This window comes from Gigantopelta aegis, chromosome 2 (assembly GCF_016097555.1).
Source record: "Gigantopelta aegis isolate Gae_Host chromosome 2, Gae_host_genome, whole genome shotgun sequence".
In the NCBI taxonomy this organism is placed as follows: Eukaryota; Metazoa; Mollusca; class Gastropoda; order Neomphalida; family Peltospiridae; genus Gigantopelta; species Gigantopelta aegis.
In genome coordinates, this window is record NC_054700.1 from 53225009 (window position 1) to 53242819 (window position 17811).

Consider the following 17811-nt stretch of genomic DNA (forward strand, 5'->3'; position numbering starts at 1 on the left):
CAAACGAAACGAAATTTGAAGGCACAAGCTACTAGTACTCAGTAACTTAAACCCATTCATTCCCAGTGGCTTATTCGCGCACATGATGCTATGAAAGGAAAAACAGATTTAATACGAACAGGTTTCAGACTTGCAGGCCTTTGCGAAAAATAAATATAAAATTGTGAAACATCTGAACATAGCCCAGTCCGGATTTTTTCACTTCCACATTTTTAATATACTGTGATAATGCATGTTTACTTCCGTCGTTGAACACGTGTAGATTCTGTCCGATGAACTGATCGCTAGCACATGCGAAGGAAAACAGCATAAACCTTTTTAGTATTAGTATTGTTTTATTATCATGTATGTACTTATTATCGTGTTCTTGATTTAAAGTTTTAAACAGCTTTTGTGTTTTGTGGTTTGTTCCGCTTTGTTACTACTAGCCTCATACATCGGAAACTAATGTGGTATAGTTGAACGAGACTACATTTTTTTTTTTTTTGTCGGCCTTTATTTTCGCGTGGAATATATTTTCACGAATTTCATTCACACGCGAAAAACGCGAAAATAAAGTATTCTACAGTATTTATCAATAAAACTTTGCATTCCTATTCCACACATCTATCAATGAAGTTTACACAAACAATATTATAAACATACCGTAGATCCTGATTTTAATGTGAAAAATGTGAGTTTGTGTTATTCACATTAATAAATTTCTATGTTTCGTACAGCAATAGTCCAGCAAGCTATATGTCACACACTATTAAAATGGGATATGGGAACTTTGTTTACATGCCTATATCTAAATATAGGTTAAGGCATGCCCATCCCGGATTTGACCTCTGACATTGCCAGTGGGCAACTTCGTGACGGGAGGTAAGCTATTAAAACAGACAAAGATTAAAATTCTAATACATTTATAAAACAACTGGAGCACAGTTCATTGTAGGCTTTCATTGAAAATTCATGACAGACTAATTGTCCAGTAGTCCAGCAAAAGCCCACATGATTCACCACGCGTGAATGGGTTTTAGCATGCTAATCCTGAGGTCGACCATTTCTTTGTTTTTACTGTTCACGTTCACTGCCATTTTGTTGGCATATCATAAAGTTGAAAAGTACACTGATGTGTGTTATTAGGAAAGTAATATTTCATAGGGAGGGCACTCGCATTAATTTCATGTAGTATTTTAGACTGCCCACCTTCACTCGCATTAATTTAGGGACATGTTAATTTCAGGATTTGCAGTATTCAAGGCTAAACTTAATTATTAAAATATATATTTTGTTAAATTATGCTGCTAACATTAATTATAAGAATTGACAGCAAGTATTTTTCTGATTTATAAATATGAATCAAAAGAACAATGTGCACACTTTTCCCATAATATCTATGCGGAGTTGTACTGTGTGACACCGTTGCTCATATGATCAGAGGTCATGACCTCTCAAAACTGAGATGTATTTTCACATGTGAATATCACATGGGTATCTCTACCACCATGGTGTAATAAAATTAACAACTACCAACTAACCATCAATACATGCCCTAAACTGACAGCTCAAATAGCTGAGGTTTGTGTATCCAGGACAGCATGCTTGAACCTTTATCACAGATTTAAAAAACAGAAATATTGCTTCATATTTCTCAAATTGTCTTATTTAAAGTATGTACATGTGTATGTTTAATATTATTTGGTATGTTTATTAATCGTGTGTCGTTTGTTTCCTCAGATGTGGAGGTTGGGCAGTCTACAGAGCAAAGACAGTTGTTTAGAAGAGGAAGTTTCCCTGATTTATTTTCAGCTGATTTTCAGGTCAGTTTAATATAAATATGGTATTTGATACCAGATATATAGGAGGATTTTGGTTGAATAGGAATATATAGAGGCTATTTCATGGTGTCTTTTTAAATACAATTTTTGTGTCAACGAGTGATGTGTGAAAACCATATTTTCGTGAATTGCAAAGCAATGATTGAAAATTTGGTTTTCATACATAACGAGTTGACATAAATATTGTATTTGAAAAAACACCATGAAATGGTCTATTTATTACATACATCTTTCCAAATTTTTGACAATATTTTTCACTTTTTGTTAATACCTTTCACTTTTCCTATCGAAAACAGGTAACGCCATGATATATTTCTTCCGATAGAACTTTTCCAGAAAATTTACCTTGACCATAGACTTTTTAAAAGAAATTTGAATAAAAATTATCTTTATTTAATTATTAAATTAACATTTATTTAATAATACTGCTGTGCAAACATACCTGACAAAGTGATCTTCAAAAAACCCTAACAAAAACAAAACTAATTGAACGCCATTAAATTTTAACTTACACTCAATGACAGGAAATTCTGTCATCATTATTTATCTTCTTTTTCAATTCGTTTTAGATATTTTATCGTAATTGCGTATCATATCCCTTTTTTATAGGTACAGTTGTTTAAATTACTTCTTTTTTTTCAAATACAATCAGATGTATTCAATTTGGTAATCATCAAACTTAAATACGAAGAAACGAGACAAAGGGAGATAATTTAATCATGAACTTCTACAAAAAAGTAAATACGAATTCTGTGTTTTCACTGTAGCTAAAATACAGTGAAATTTATGACTTTTCACCACATATCACTTTTATGGTTTCTGTATATCTATATATTTCATTGCTATGTATATAATAAAATATATTAACTAATGACCATTTATATATTTTTATGAATCACATATCTCTAGTTAAGACTATTCAAGTTATGAAAATTACTTTCTTTATACAGTATTATGGCATATTGGAAGTGCAGAATTTAAAATTACAAATTAAAATTATAATGATACGGGATACAAGTACTGACTACCAATGGTATGTGATGGCTTATCTTCATTTTCCGTGTTTCAGGCTGAAGGCATTCAAAGACAAAATCAACCAGGAAGAATCACTCCCACCTCCCAGCCTAATCAGAGAAGAGTGGTGGGTGAGTGTTAAAGCTGAAACAGATTTTAGAAATCACTCTTTGTTTAAAATATACATGTGTCATTCTTACGGCATTGGACATAAGACTGGTAGGTACAGGGTTCACAACCCGGTACCGGCTCCCACCCAGAGTGAGTTTTAACAATTCAGTGGGTAGGTGTAAGACCATTACACCCCCATTACACAATCTTCTCTCTCACTAACCATTAACAACTAACTCACTGTCTTGGACGGACGGCCCATATAGCTAAAGTGTGTGCCCAGGACAGCGTGCTTAAACCTTAATTGGATATAAGCACAAAAATAAGTTGAAATGAAATAAAATGCCATGAAATGTTCTGTTTATCTTGCAGCCACTGTTTGTATCGAAAACACTCCCAAGTTTTCTTCAGTTATCATTGTTGGTTTAGGTTTAAAGCATAATAATATGTTTTCTATGTTTTTAGTATTATTCAGTATAGAGTTATATGCCAATTCAGCAGTTTTCTTTTGACACAAAATGACTATAGTTGTTGTTAATACCTGTGGTCTTTTTACCAGTCTCGGTGGTGTTGTGGTTAAGCCATCGTACATAAGGCTGGTAGGTACCGGGTTCGCAAGCCAGTACCGGCTCCCATTCAGAACTAGTTTTAACGACTCGGTGGGTAGGTGTAAGACCATTACACCTTCTTCTCTCTCACTAACAACTAACCCACTGTCCTGGACAGACAGCCTAGATAACTGAGGTTTCAGCATGCTTGAACCATAATTGGATATAAGCACGAAAATACGTTGAAATGAATGTTGTCTTTTCTGATTTAGTAATTTTCTGTTTTTTGTTTTAAAGGATCTAACTTCAGCACTCTACAGATGGCGAAAGAGGCCCTGCGACGCCTTCGATGGAGACGTGAGAGAATGGAGAACATGACCTTGACCTCAAAAGACTTTGAAAGTCAGAGTTCATCGGCTCATGCACTGACCCTGCAGATCGAGAGATTTGTCGGTGGCGATCAGCTATCGGTGGCGACCGACACGGGTCCCATTTACTCTGTGCTGACCTGGGTCATAGGGAAGGCCATGGAGACGCAACAAGAACGAGCAGAGGTGAAGCAGCTACAGATTTTGAAATACAGAATATAATATAACTCAGTGGTAGAGCGCTTGGATAACAACATGTGGTTGGTTATGGGATCTATAGTCCGTTCCAGCCTCCATTAACAATCTTTTCTTTTCCACATTATCGGTCCTTAAACAAGTGCACTCCCCCCCCTCAGGAAAAAAGAAGGAAGTTACAGTCACGTGACCGGAACTAGAGGGAGCATACAGTAGAAGAATTTAGGCCATCCCATTGGCTGTTGGGATGTTCGGACCAGACTACTAGTTGTAGGGGGGAGTGCACTTGTTTGAGGACAAGTAATGTATCTATAAAAGAGAAAACACCTCACGTTTTCTCCATTTTTGTAGATAATTATTATATCAGTTTGATTTTGATGTAAGAAGAAAAGTAAAAGTGTTTTGGAACTAACAAAAAACCTATTTTTGTGTGCAATTTAGAAAACAATCCGCTCAAGAAATAAATAACTTTAGTACAAATGCAATAGTAAAAAAACGGCACTCCCTGTATGGACAAGACTCATTTGGATGGAGAAGTGTTCATTTTGAAACCGTTCGCTGTTGCTGATATTTTAAAGACTCTGATATATGCTGTGTCAAAGCTCACACTGACAAACATTGAGTGGAGTGATTAAGTGCTTCCCTAGTTTAGATTATGGGGAGCCATTTAAGATGGTACCACATTGAGCATTGACATTTCAGGGCTTAACCGTAAGAATTTGTCTCACACGGCAATTTAAAAGCAAAATTGCTGTGAGTGAAACGGCCCACCGATGGAAATTTAAAATTTAAAACATGCCCACAACATTTGAAAAAAGGAAGACGTTTGCATTAAATAAATAAGACTGAAAGGTTATTTTGGTGTATGTAGACATACATGTATTTTAAATGTACTAATGTTATATACTGGCTGCTAATGTATACCAGGTGTAAACATTTTGCTATCATTGAGGAGCTTTACCTTTGCTCCCGACCTTCGGCAGTTTATATCGCAATGACAGCAATTGCTGTCGGTGCCGTTGTAACATTTGAGGCTTGACATTTAATCCTTTTGTAGTTTTTTTTTTTTAAATGTTCACATGCTAAGGGGAGCTAAAAATTATTTTCCTGAACTAGTCTGCGGGACTGATGGGGATCCAGAGTAATAGCTCTCCTAAGCAAGTTGAACTACAAACTTAACTAAATAAGATCTAGAACTGTCTTGAAAATTGATAATCAACCAATGTGAAAATTGGCCGTATTTAAAACATAAGTCATATCAAGTGAAGACTATTTCATCATCTCTACCAAAATGAACAAGTGCAGATCAGTCAATGCTAAACATCTTCTTTTAAATTAACATAATAATAACCGACAAGTATCTTTATATCTGTTGTACTGTCACGGTACAGCTCACTACAGTCTGGAAGGAATGATCTGCAACAATATAGACAAAATTATTAAAGGAACATACACTAGTTTTAAACACTAACAGCATTTTTTTTTACTATTATAACCGTTTTTTACAACTGAAATTATACATTACTTAGATTTTATGGTTTAGATTATCAATTTCTATACATTCGAAGTGTTTTTGGTCATCATGGTGTTTTTACTATCACAAAATGCATTTCTCATATTTTTTAAAATGCATGTCAGTCTGAGAAGTAAAAGTTATGGAGTCAAGTTTTAATCTATTTTTAGAGGGTATTTCACAATTTCAAAGGCACAGACTCATGTTTCACTCAGTTGTAACTTTATCCAAATGTGTTACAGTTTTGTAGATTAATTAAACTTAGTGTTAATATTCACGGGTTGAAACTAGGGTCTGTCTCTTTAATATATGGGTCATTAATTAAACAGTGTTGTGAGGTATTATAAGCTTACATTTCTTAAACATACAAATAACACAATCTCAGTTGTGAGTTTGTTTGCCCTCTGGAACTATAAAACTTGAGTAAACGTAGTCGAGTTCATGTTTCACCTTTATGAAGTAAAAGGGCGATATATTGCTATTACTTTTCCAATGGTGATGGTGTCAACTTTGCGTTAAAGTTTCACATTTAAAAAAAAAAAAAAAAAAAAAAATTAAAGTTTTTCGCATTTAGATCAGTTTCTCAAAACTATAATCCTAGATCATTGAAACTTGGTTTATAGTTGCACAATACATTAAAAGGTTTATAGTAGGTGAGACGTTTAATTTCACAAAATTCTGGTTTTTTATTGACTGTATATTTTATATATAGATAAATAATTTGTTATAAATTACGTTCCAAGTGACTTATAGGGATTTTTAAAGTTTAAATTTTTTTATTATTTTCAGTCCCGTCTTGATGCTCTCAATCAAATTGTTTCCCTCTTGACAACCTGGAAAGAAAAGACAAAGGTTGATGACAGCTGTCCATCATCTAAAAGTCCCACCTCCACTACCTTTCTTACATCCGCCCACCTTCAGCTATTGGCTGGATGCTTTGGGTTGCTGGTGCTGCCATCTGAAGGGTTAAATACAACCACTCAGCTTTACCACTACCAGGTAATTTTACTTAAATAAGATTAAACAAAGGTTTTACTGATTTAGTTTGTATTGAACACCAGTGTTCATTGTATATTCAGACAGTTTCTTGGAGGTTATCCCTTGGTCACCTCTTTTAAATTGTTTGGATTGTTTTTCAAATTGAATTTTAAAGAAAGTTTAAATAATTAAAAACTTTCTTTGATAATATATTCTAAACCTGGAAACCGTATGATTACAAATTCCGTAACAGTGAACTAAGGTCATTTAACAACATATTCTTAGTTATTTTATGGGTGTTTTTAAGTGTCAAGTGATGGTGAGAAATGAGAATATTTCATTAAATAACCTAATATGTTATTACTGTTTTTATGTTTCATTATTTTATATTTTTAAGGATTCTATCAAAGTGGCCCGATCACAAACCCAGCAGGAAATACAGTTGGTGGTTCACCGGATATATGAGGCACTTGTCGCATCGCTGCTCGATACAAAACATGGCTGTGGTAATTACAATCTCTGTATATGCTCAGTTACTTGACATTAAAACGAATTACCATACTGAAATTGTTACAATAGATTACAGATTGCACATATTAAATGTAGTAATCTAAAACTGATATACTAGGTATTAAAATCAGTGTAATGAAATATGCTGATTGCCATCTTATTTTAACAAACCTATTTTATTTTCCTCATTACAAAATAGTTGGTCTTTTTTTCTCTTTTTTTGAAGAATGAATTAGTCGTGTAATTGGAAACGGATACCCTTGTTACAACGGAAGATTATAGCCAACTATTGGCTGTTGAGATGTTCAAGCCATGGTAACAATGCTTGGGTGGGATCTAGCTGTCGGTAGAAGTGTTCAGGTTGAAATATTGAACCACCATGGTGGACCCATTCTCTGTTCCAGCCAGAGCCCCATAACTGGTATATCAAAGGCCATCATGATTTCTATTTGCTGTCCTGTCTTCTGGAAAATGCATATAAAAATCCTTTTGCTGCTAATGGGAAAAGATGTAGTGGGTTTCCTCTAAGACTGTATCAACCCATTAGATATTTATCCAGTCCCAACATGTACACCAAATCTGCTATTACAGTTATGTGTATCTTTTTTTCTGTTTACGGGGTCGATTTAGCTCAGTCAGTTGATAGAGTTATCTGTATCTTCTTTTCTGTTTACGGGGTCGATTTAGCTCAGTCAGTTGATAGAGTTATCTGTATCTTTTTTTTCTGTATACGGGGTCGATTTAGCTCAGTCAGTTGATAGAGTTATGTGTATTTTTTTTTGTTTACGGGGTCGATTTAGCTCAGTCAGTTGATAGAGTTATCTGTATCTTTTTTTTCTGTTTACAGGGTCGATTTAGCTCAGTCAGTTGATAGAGTTATCTGTATCTTTTTTCCTGTTTACAGGGTCGATTTAGCTCAGTCAGTTGATAGAGTTATCTGTATCTTTTTTCCTGTTTACAGGGTCGATTTAGCTCAGTCAGTTGATAGAGTTATCTGTATCTTTTTTTCTGTCTACGGGGTCGATTTAGCTCAGTCAGTTGATAAGAGTTATCAGTATCTTTTTTTCTGTTTATGGGGCAGGATTTAGTTCAGTCAGTTGAGTGCTCACCTGAAGTGCTTGCGTCGCAGGATCGAACCACCTTGGTGGATCCATTCAACTGATTTGGTTTTTTCTTGTTCCAACCAGTGCCCCACAACTGGTCAAAGGCCGTGGTATGTGCTTTCCTATCTGTGAAAAAGTGCCTATAAAATATCCCTTGCTGCTAATGGATAAATGTAGTGGGTTTCCTCTGATGACTACGAGTCAGAATTACTAAATGTTTGACATCCAACAGCCGATGATTATTTAATCAATGTGCTCTAGTGGTGTCTTTAAACAAGAACAAACGTTTAACTTCTTTTTGTTCTGTTTACAGATCCTAACAAGCACCTGCTGCTGTCGTGTGTGTTTGCACTAAGTGTCAAGTACCAGCCGGCTGATGTTTCTCTCGCTGTGTCGTGCGGCCTCCTCCCGGCTCTGTTTGACCTCAGCGAGGACGCGACCATGTACCCCTATACCATGCTGCCGGCACGCGAGTGTCTGTCGGCACGTGACACCGAAACCATTCTGCAGGTCTCCAGTTACCGGCTCTTACAGGTCATCGCTGTCACTGTCGGGTAGGTAATTTTATCCTTCAACCACTGTTTCTATTGACAGAATATGATGACGGATAAAGCAAAGTTATATCTGTATAGTAGCAGAATATGACTTTTGACATCATTCATGTGACGTCACACGCATAACTACATTACTAAATCACTCATCACAGAAATAATAACTTTTTGCCTGAATATTTATGGTCTGCTGGATAAAGATAACAACTAGTTAATGATGTCGGATATCTGCTTTATCCTGTTCAGGCCGAATAAAGCAGATATCCGACATCATTAACTAGTTATTCTCTATTTATTATAGAGATATACAGTGAAATATAACCGGTACAACACACGTGTGTCATAACAATTTCACATGACCAGCGAACGACATAATTTAGGGAAGCGACATCATAACATAATGCTTCCCCAGTCTTAGCTCTCTGTAATTGCTTGCCAAAATGACGTCATTTCTGAAAAAGACGTCATTTCGTTGTCTCCTCCTAGTTATGTTTGAAATGTTTTGACATGGTCCTTGTTATTCGTAAAAAAAAAGAGTATATTATGGATAATAAAGAAATTATTACACTCATGTGTGAATCGTACTGATTTTACAAAACTTGTGTCAGGATTCATGTATTATCGTCTCTCTCACTCAGGCAATACAAGTATCCTGACACTCGTTTTTGTAACATCAGTATGACACACAAGTTCATCAGAAGCTCATATAATAATATCTATTTATGAAGCTAGAACAGTTACTATAAAAAAAATAATTCAGTGTTGTTAGTAATCCTTTGGACAAATTGATGAAAGGAATTTTTAAAATCTGTTTAAATTTAATACTGTTTATTATGTTTTCAATGTTTTCATCTTGTTCTCAGAACCTATGCAGATCGACTGAGTTTTGGAGTTGTCCAGTCCATCATTGATCTCCTGTGGAGTCAGCTACAGAACCACCTCACAGTGGCCTGCATACAGATGGAGGAAAAACAGTCTAAAATACCACACACCTGGGGTAAATTGATAACTTACATTATTATCTATATGGATCAAGATATTCGGGGAAATATAACCATGATGATTTCACGTGCACAGCAAATGACGTAATTTTGGGAACCGATGTCATAACTTGATTCGGCTTCTCCAGTGTTGGCTGTGTGTAATCGCTTCCCAAAATGACGTTATTTCGTCGTCTCCTTCTAGTTACGTTTGAAACATTTTGACATGGTCCTTGTTATTCTGACATGGTCCTTGTATTCTGACATGGTCCTTGTTATTCTGACATGGTCCTTGTTATTCTGACATGGTCATTGTTATTCGTAAAAAATATTATGGTTAATGTGGATAATAAAGAAATTATTACACTTGCATGTGAATCGTACTGATTTTATGAAACTCGTGTCAGGATTCATGTATTACTCTCAATCTCACTCGGGCAATACAAGAATACTGACACTTGTTTGGTAAAATCAGTATGACACACAAGCTCGTATAATAATCTCTATGTATACAGATAGAGGAAAAACAATAAAAAAATACCACCCATATGGGATAAATAGAGAATAATATATGAGTATCTGTTGGAAACCATTTATCTTACAACAAGTGATTGCCAAATGTATCTTTTGGGAACCACAAGTTGTAAGATAAATCATCTCCACTGGGCACGAGTGTATTATTCTATTTCTTACATACCCTTAAAAAGTCATTTTTAATATAGTTTAATTGGAAAATGCTAAACAAAAAGCCTCACAATAATTATGTTGGAAGAGTATAAGTTAATGACGTCATGAACATAAATGACGAAATACATTTGTTTATGGTTACTTGGGTCATGACCTCGGAACAGCCAATCACAAGTCTCAGAAGTGATTTACAGCATATGTTGAAGATGATATTGATCTACAACGGGTCATCCCTTACACGGGTGTGTAAAAAATTGATAACTGATAGAAATATATGCAACAAAATTAATTAATGACCAGTAGATAGTAAAATTTCACCTGTGATACATGCAGTAACCTTGCACATGGTGACTTTTTCTTGCCTTTATGAAAACTACTGAAATGTGTATTCAGCTAGGAATCATTACACGCTGGTACATAATCATACTTGTCATGTGTTTGCTCTAAATTGCTGTTTAAATCATAAAATTTAAGAACATGCCACAACGTCAACACCTTACAATGGAAGAAGCTATATATTGTTTATGTTACATATAGAGAATAATACATGAGTGGTTGTTAGATACCATTTATCTCACAAGTTGTTTTAAAATGTATCTAATGAGCGATAGCAAGTTTGATACATTTTTTAAACAAGTTGTGAGATAAATGGTATCTAATGGACATGAATGTATTAGTCTATTTTTTACATATCCTCAAAAACCAGGTTTTAAGCAAATTTTAACATCTTTTTTGACTAAAAGTTATTTACAGCCATTGCACTTGTAGCTGACTTAGGTGTCACAGACACATGATTGTCAGGTTAACTATATGTCACAGTCTAATCAATTTCCATCGTGTAGTTTTTTATTGGATGTATGGCATTGGTGACCTGATCATCACCTAGGAGCAGCCAGTTGTAGGTTTTGAAATTGTTACCACACGTACATGTGTTAACAGGTATGTGTTATCATAAATAACACATGGCGTTCTCATCAATGGGTGTGTAAGAAAATATATTTTAAGGGAATATGTTAAGCATACATTGTCACTATGTATGATATCTTAATGATAATATTTAATTGACTTATTCTGTTGGGCACAGATGCTGAAACTGCCTGTGTTTCCAATGGTGAGACTACTGTGGGAGACTTCCTCGTGTACCTGCGTAGGACCGCAGCGTGTGTGGCCATCCAGCAGAAACTAACGGCAGAGAAGTGGGTCAGTGCACTGCTCTCGATTGCATGTGGTACAAGTCAGGAAGGTAAGGAGAATGTTAGGTTTCTCAGATGAGGTTTCAATAACTTTAACATTTAACTTATATAATGAGACTATCAAGATTGTTAATTCTGTTACCAGCCAGGAAGATCAGGAGAATGTTAGGTTTCTCAGATGAGGTTTCAATAACTTTAACATTTAAGTTATATAATGAGACTATCAAGATTGTTAATTCTGTTACCAGCCAGGAAGGTAAGGAGAATGTTAGGTTTCTCAGATGAGGTTTCAATAACTTTAACATTTAAGTTATATAATGAGACTATCAAGATTGTTAATTCTGTTACCAGCCAGGAAGATCAGGAGAATGTTAGGTTTCTCAGATGAGGTTTCAATAACTTTAACATTTAAGTTATATAATGAGACTATCAAGATTGTTAATTCTGTTACCAGCCAGGAAGATCAGGAGAATGTTAGGTTTCTCAGATGAGGTTTCAATAACTTTAACATTTAAGTTATATAATGAGACTATCAAGATTGTTAATTCTGTTACCAGCCAGGAAGATCAGGAGAATGTTAGGTTTCTCAGATGAGGTTTCAATAACTTTAACATTTAACTTATATAATGAGACTATCAAGATTGTTAATTCTGTTACCAGCCAGGAAGATCAGGAGAATGTTAGGTTTCTCAGATGAGGTTTCAATAACTTTAACATTTAACTTATATAATGAGACTATCAAGATTGTTAATTCTGTTACCAGCCAGGAAGGTAAGGAGAATGTTAGGTTTCTCAGATGAGGTTTCAATAACTTTAACATTTAACTTATATAATGAGACTATCAAGATTGTTAATTCTGTTACCAGCCAGGAAGGTAAGGAGAATGTTAGGTTTCTCAGATGAGGTTTCAATAACTTTAACATTTAACTTATATAATGAGACTATCAAGATTGTTAATTCTGTTACCAGCCAGGAAGATCAGGAGAATGTTAGGTTTCTCAGATGAGGTTTCAATAACTTTAACATTTAAGTTATATAATGAGACTATCAAGATTGTTAATTCTGTTACCAGCCAGGAAGATCAGGAGAATGTTAGGTTTCTCAGATGAGGTTTCAATAACTTTAACATTTAAGTTATATAATGAGACTATCAAGATTGTTAATTCTGTTACCAGCCAGGAAGATCAGGAGAATGTTAGGTTTCTCAGATGAGGTTTCAATAACTTTAACATTTAAGTTATATAATGAGACTATCAAGATTGTTAATTCTGTTACCAGCCAGGAAGATCAGGAGAATGTTAGGTTTCTCAGATGAGGTTTCAATAACTTTAACATTTAAGTTATATAATGAGACTATCAAGATTGTTAATTCTGTTACCAGCCAGGAAGATCAGGAGAATGTTAGGTTTCTCAGATGAGGTTTCAATAACTTTAACATTTAAGTTATATAATGAGACTATCAAGATTGTTAATTCTGTTACCAGCCAGGAAGATCAGGAGAATGTTAGGTTTCTCAGATGAGGTTTCAATAACTTTAACATTTAAGTTATATAATGAGACTATCAAGATTGTTAATTCTGTTACCAGCCAGGAAGATCAGGAGAATGTTAGGTTTCTCAGATGAGGTTTCAATAACTTTAACATTTAAGTTATATAATGAGACTATCAAGATTGTTAATTCTGTTACCAGCCAGGAAGATCAGGAGAATGTTAGGTTTCTCAGATGAGGTTTCAATAACTTTAACATTTAAGTTATATAATGAGACTATCAAGATTGTTAATTCTGTTACCAGCCAGGAAGATCAGGAGAATGTTAGGTTTCTCAGATGAGGTTTCAATAACTTTAACATTTAAGTTATATAATGAGACTATCAAGATTGTTAATTCTGTTACCAGCCAGGAAGATCAGGAGAATGTTAGGTTTCTCAGATGAGGTTTCAATAACTTTAACATTTAAGTTATATAATGAGACTATCAAGATTGTTAATTCTGTTACCAGCCAGGAAGATCAGGAGAATGTTAGGTTTCTCAGATGAGGTTTCAATAACTTTAACATTTAAGTTATATAATGAGACTATCAAGATTGTTAATTCTGTTACCAGCCAGGAAGATCAGGAGAATGTTAGGTTTCTCAGATGAGGTTTCAATAACTTTAACATTTAAGTTATATAATGAGACTATCAAGATTGTTAATTCTGTTACCAGCCAGGAAGATCAGGAGAATGTTAGGTTTCTCAGATGAGGTTTCAATAACTTTAACATTTAAGTTATATAATGAGACTATCAAGATTGTTAATTCTGTTACCAGCCAGGAAGATCAGGAGAATGTTAGGTTTCTCAGATGAGGTTTCAATAACTTTAACATTTAACTTATATAATGAGACTATCAAGATTGTTAATTCTGTTACCAGCCAGGAAGATCAGGAGAATGTTAGGTTTCTCAGATGAGGTTTCAATAACTTTAACATTTAACTTATATAATGAGACTATCAAGATTGTTAATTCTGTTACCAGCCAGGAAGATCAGGAGAATGTTAGGTTTCTCAGATGAGGTTTCAATAACTTTAACATTTAACTTATATAATGAGACTATCAAGATTGTTAATTCTGTTACCAGCCAGGAAGATCAGGAGAATGTTAGGTTTCTCAGATGAGGTTTCAATAACTTTAACATTTAAGTTATATAATGAGACTATCAAGATTGTTAATTCTGTTACCAGCCAGGAAGATCAGGAGAATGTTAGGTTTCTCAGATGAGGTTTCAATAACTTTAACATTTAAGTTATATAATGAGACTATCAAGATTGTTAATTCTGTTACCAGCCAGGAAGATCAGGAGAATGTTAGGTTTCTCAGATGAGGTTTCAATAACTTTAACATTTAAGTTATATAATGAGACTATCAAGATTGTTAATTCTGTTACCAGCCAGGAAGATCAGGAGAATGTTAGGTTTCTCAGATGAGGTTTCAATAACTTTAACATTTAACTTATATAATGAGACTATCAAGATTGTTAATTCTGTTACCAGCCAGGAAGATCAGGAGAATGTTAGGTTTCTCAGATGAGGTTTCAATAACTTTAACATTTAAGTTATATAATGAGACTATCAAGATTGTTAATTCTGTTACCAGCCAGGAAGATCAGGAGAATGTTAGGTTTCTCAGATGAGGTTTCAATAACTTTAACATTTAAGTTATATAATGAGACTATCAAGATTGTTAATTCTGTTACCAGCCAGGAAGATCAGGAGAATGTTAGGTTTCTCAGATGAGGTTTCAATAACTTTAACATTTAACTTATATAATGAGACTATCAAGATTGTTAATTCTGTTACCAGCCAGGAAGATCAGGAGAATGTTAGGTTTCTCAGATGAGGTTTCAATAACTTTAACATTTAAGTTATATAATGAGACTATCAAGATTGTTAATTCTGTTACCAGCCAGGAAGATCAGGAGAATGTTAGGTTTCTCAGATGAGGTTTCAATAACTTTAACATTTAACTTATATAATGAGACTATCAAGATTGTTAATTCTGTTACCAGCCAGGAAGATCAGGAGAATGTTAGGTTTCTCAGATGAGGTTTCAATAACTTTAACATTTAACTTATATAATGAGACTATCAAGATTGTTAATTCTGTTACCAGCCAGGAAGATCAGGAGAATGTTAGGTTTCTCAGATGAGGTTTCAATAACTTTAACATTTAAGTTATATAATGAGACTATCAAGATTGTTAATTCTGTTACCAGCCAGGAAGATCAGGAGAATGTTAGGTTTCTCAGATGAGGTTTCAATAACTTTAACATTTAAGTTATATAATGAGACTATCAAGATTGTTAATTCTGTTACCAGCCAGGAAGATCAGGAGAATGTTAGGTTTCTCAGATGAGGTTTCAATAACTTTAACATTTAAGTTATATAATGAGACTATCAAGATTGTTAATTCTGTTACCAGCCAGGAAGATCAGGAGAATGTTAGGTTTCTCAGATGAGGTTTCAATAACTTTAACATTTAAGTTATATAATGAGACTATCAAGATTGTTAATTCTGTTACCAGCCAGGAAGATCAGGAGAATGTTAGGTTTCTCAGATGAGGTTTCAATAACTTTGTTTAACATTTCAATTATATTATGAGACTATCAAGATTGTTAATTCTTTACCAGCCAGGAAGGTAAGGAGAATGTTAGGTTTCTCAGATAAGGTTTCAATAACTTTGTTTAACATTTAAATTATATTATGAGACTATCACGATTGTTAATTGCAATAAAAGTGTAATATGTAAAAATAAATCATGAAATATAGGTGAAAAGTGTTTTTATTATGAAGATTTTTCCTTTTGAAAATTAAAAAAGGACTCTTTCCCCCCCTGCCACCACAAACAAAGCTAAAAAAAAACTCCAACTAAAACCTGTCACGGTGGAAATTGTAATATGCAAGCAATTAAAACCCACATATTTCTTTAAATTCTGTAGATGATTCCCAGACTTATTTATTAAGTACCAGTTGTTTTTTAAATCAATATTTAGTCAGTATTTTAGATGCAAAAGATTCCAATGCTTTAGCATTTTTATTGATTAGTCTGAGGAACAATAATCATTATATGAGATATTGTTACTACTCCATAACACTTTAATATTTGCTTTCAGGTTTTCCATTATTCTGTAATCTGCGCACACGACTTCTGTCTCTGTTTCTGTTGGAGACGGTACTTCCCGCTGCGAGCGTTGATGAAGATGCGGTTTACAAACAAAAGGTTTGTGAATTTTCACAACTTTTATTAGCATTTTTTTATGAAAGAATTTGTGAAATACATTCCACATTTCAGTATATTTATACCAATTTCAATAAAAAAAATATTTTTTAAATATTTCAGTTAACATATACATTATAGATATACATAGGCTACTGCAACTCCTCAGCATTACATTAAAGAAAATGTGGGAGAGATATGCTGACAGTTTGGGATTCAACAGAAACAGCTTTGACTGTTTTATCAGCCTGCACCACCAAGATTTCTTGCCTTCACGTCATTTTTCTAACTGATTTTAGTTGACTTGTATAGCAGCTATTCTGCAGAATGCATATGGCTGTTTGTGTTTAGTTTCTGCCTGTTTCAGCCTGTCCAAGAAGCTTTGGAAGATTTACCATCCCACTCTAAAATGAAATAAGTAGCAAGCAGGAAACATTTTGTTTTCAAAATCTTGATCAGGGCCCCGTTCCACAAAGCGATCTTAGCCCTTAGCTACCTTATGCACCAAGGGGATCTTAGTACGTACTAAGATCGCTTCGTGGAACGGGCCCCAGAAATATTTCTAGTCAACTGACAATTGATTAGCATCTGCTGTTTAATGTTTTAAAATTGTGTAGCAATCTCTGAAACGTGTGTAGTGAATCGCAACACCATTCTGAACAAAATATTCCCTGGCAAGGTCGACCCAACTCCTGTTTTCTTTTATATACACTTTCCCATAGAAAGGTTTTGGTGAGTTGTTATTTTTATGCTGCTACCAGTATTATAGTATTTACAAATTAGTAAATAAGGAAAAGTATTGTGAAACAATTAAAATATTTGCATTAGGAACATATTGCCACAAATTTTTTTTGTTTTTATTTTAATGACACCACTAGAGCACATTGATTATTGATCATTGTATATTGGATGTCAAACATATGGTAATTTTGACATATAGTCTTAGAGAAAAAACCTACATTTTTCCATTAGTAGCAAGGAATCTTTTATATGCACCATCCCACAGACAGGATAGCACATACTACGGCCTTTGATATACCAGTCGTGGTGCACTGGCTGGAATGAGAAATAGCCCAATGGACACACCGACGGGGATCGATCCCAAACCGGCTGAGCGCTTTACCACTGGGCTACGTCCCGTCCCGAGCTTGGTGTAGAGACATAATTATAATAATAATAATACAAAAATAACTCAAGAATTACCACATGACAAGAAAGTCTAGAACAGTACCTCATTACTGCATGACAAGAAAGTCTAGAACAGTACCTCATTACCGCATGACAAGAAAGTCTAGAACAGTACCTCATTACCGCATGACAAGAAAGTCTAGAACAGTGCCTCATTACCGCATGACAAGAAAGTCTAGAACAGTACCTCATTACCGCATGACAAGAAAGTCTAGAACAGTACCTCATTACCGCATGACAAGAAAGTCTAGAACAGTACCTCATTACCGCATGACAAGAAAGTCTAGAACAGTACCT

The 17811-nt window shown here is 34.5% G+C and overlaps 1 protein-coding gene across 2 annotated transcripts in view; it reads left to right on the forward strand.

Annotated features, from left to right (window-relative positions):
• Positions 1-17811, forward strand: part of LOC121387076 (probable E3 ubiquitin-protein ligase HERC1) — a 130504-nt gene that overhangs the window by 39197 nt on the left and 73496 nt on the right. For both annotated transcript variants that reach the window (XM_041518088.1, XM_041518098.1), the window contains exons 25-33: positions 1723-1805; positions 2893-2968; positions 3794-4050; positions 6362-6571; positions 6948-7056; positions 8477-8717; positions 9578-9711; positions 11466-11624; positions 16223-16329. In XM_041518088.1, the coding sequence (XP_041374022.1) occupies positions 1723-1805; positions 2893-2968; positions 3794-4050; positions 6362-6571; positions 6948-7056; positions 8477-8717; positions 9578-9711; positions 11466-11624; positions 16223-16329 (1376 nt within the window). The remainder of the gene's footprint in view (positions 1-1722; positions 1806-2892; positions 2969-3793; positions 4051-6361; positions 6572-6947; positions 7057-8476; positions 8718-9577; positions 9712-11465; positions 11625-16222; positions 16330-17811) is intronic.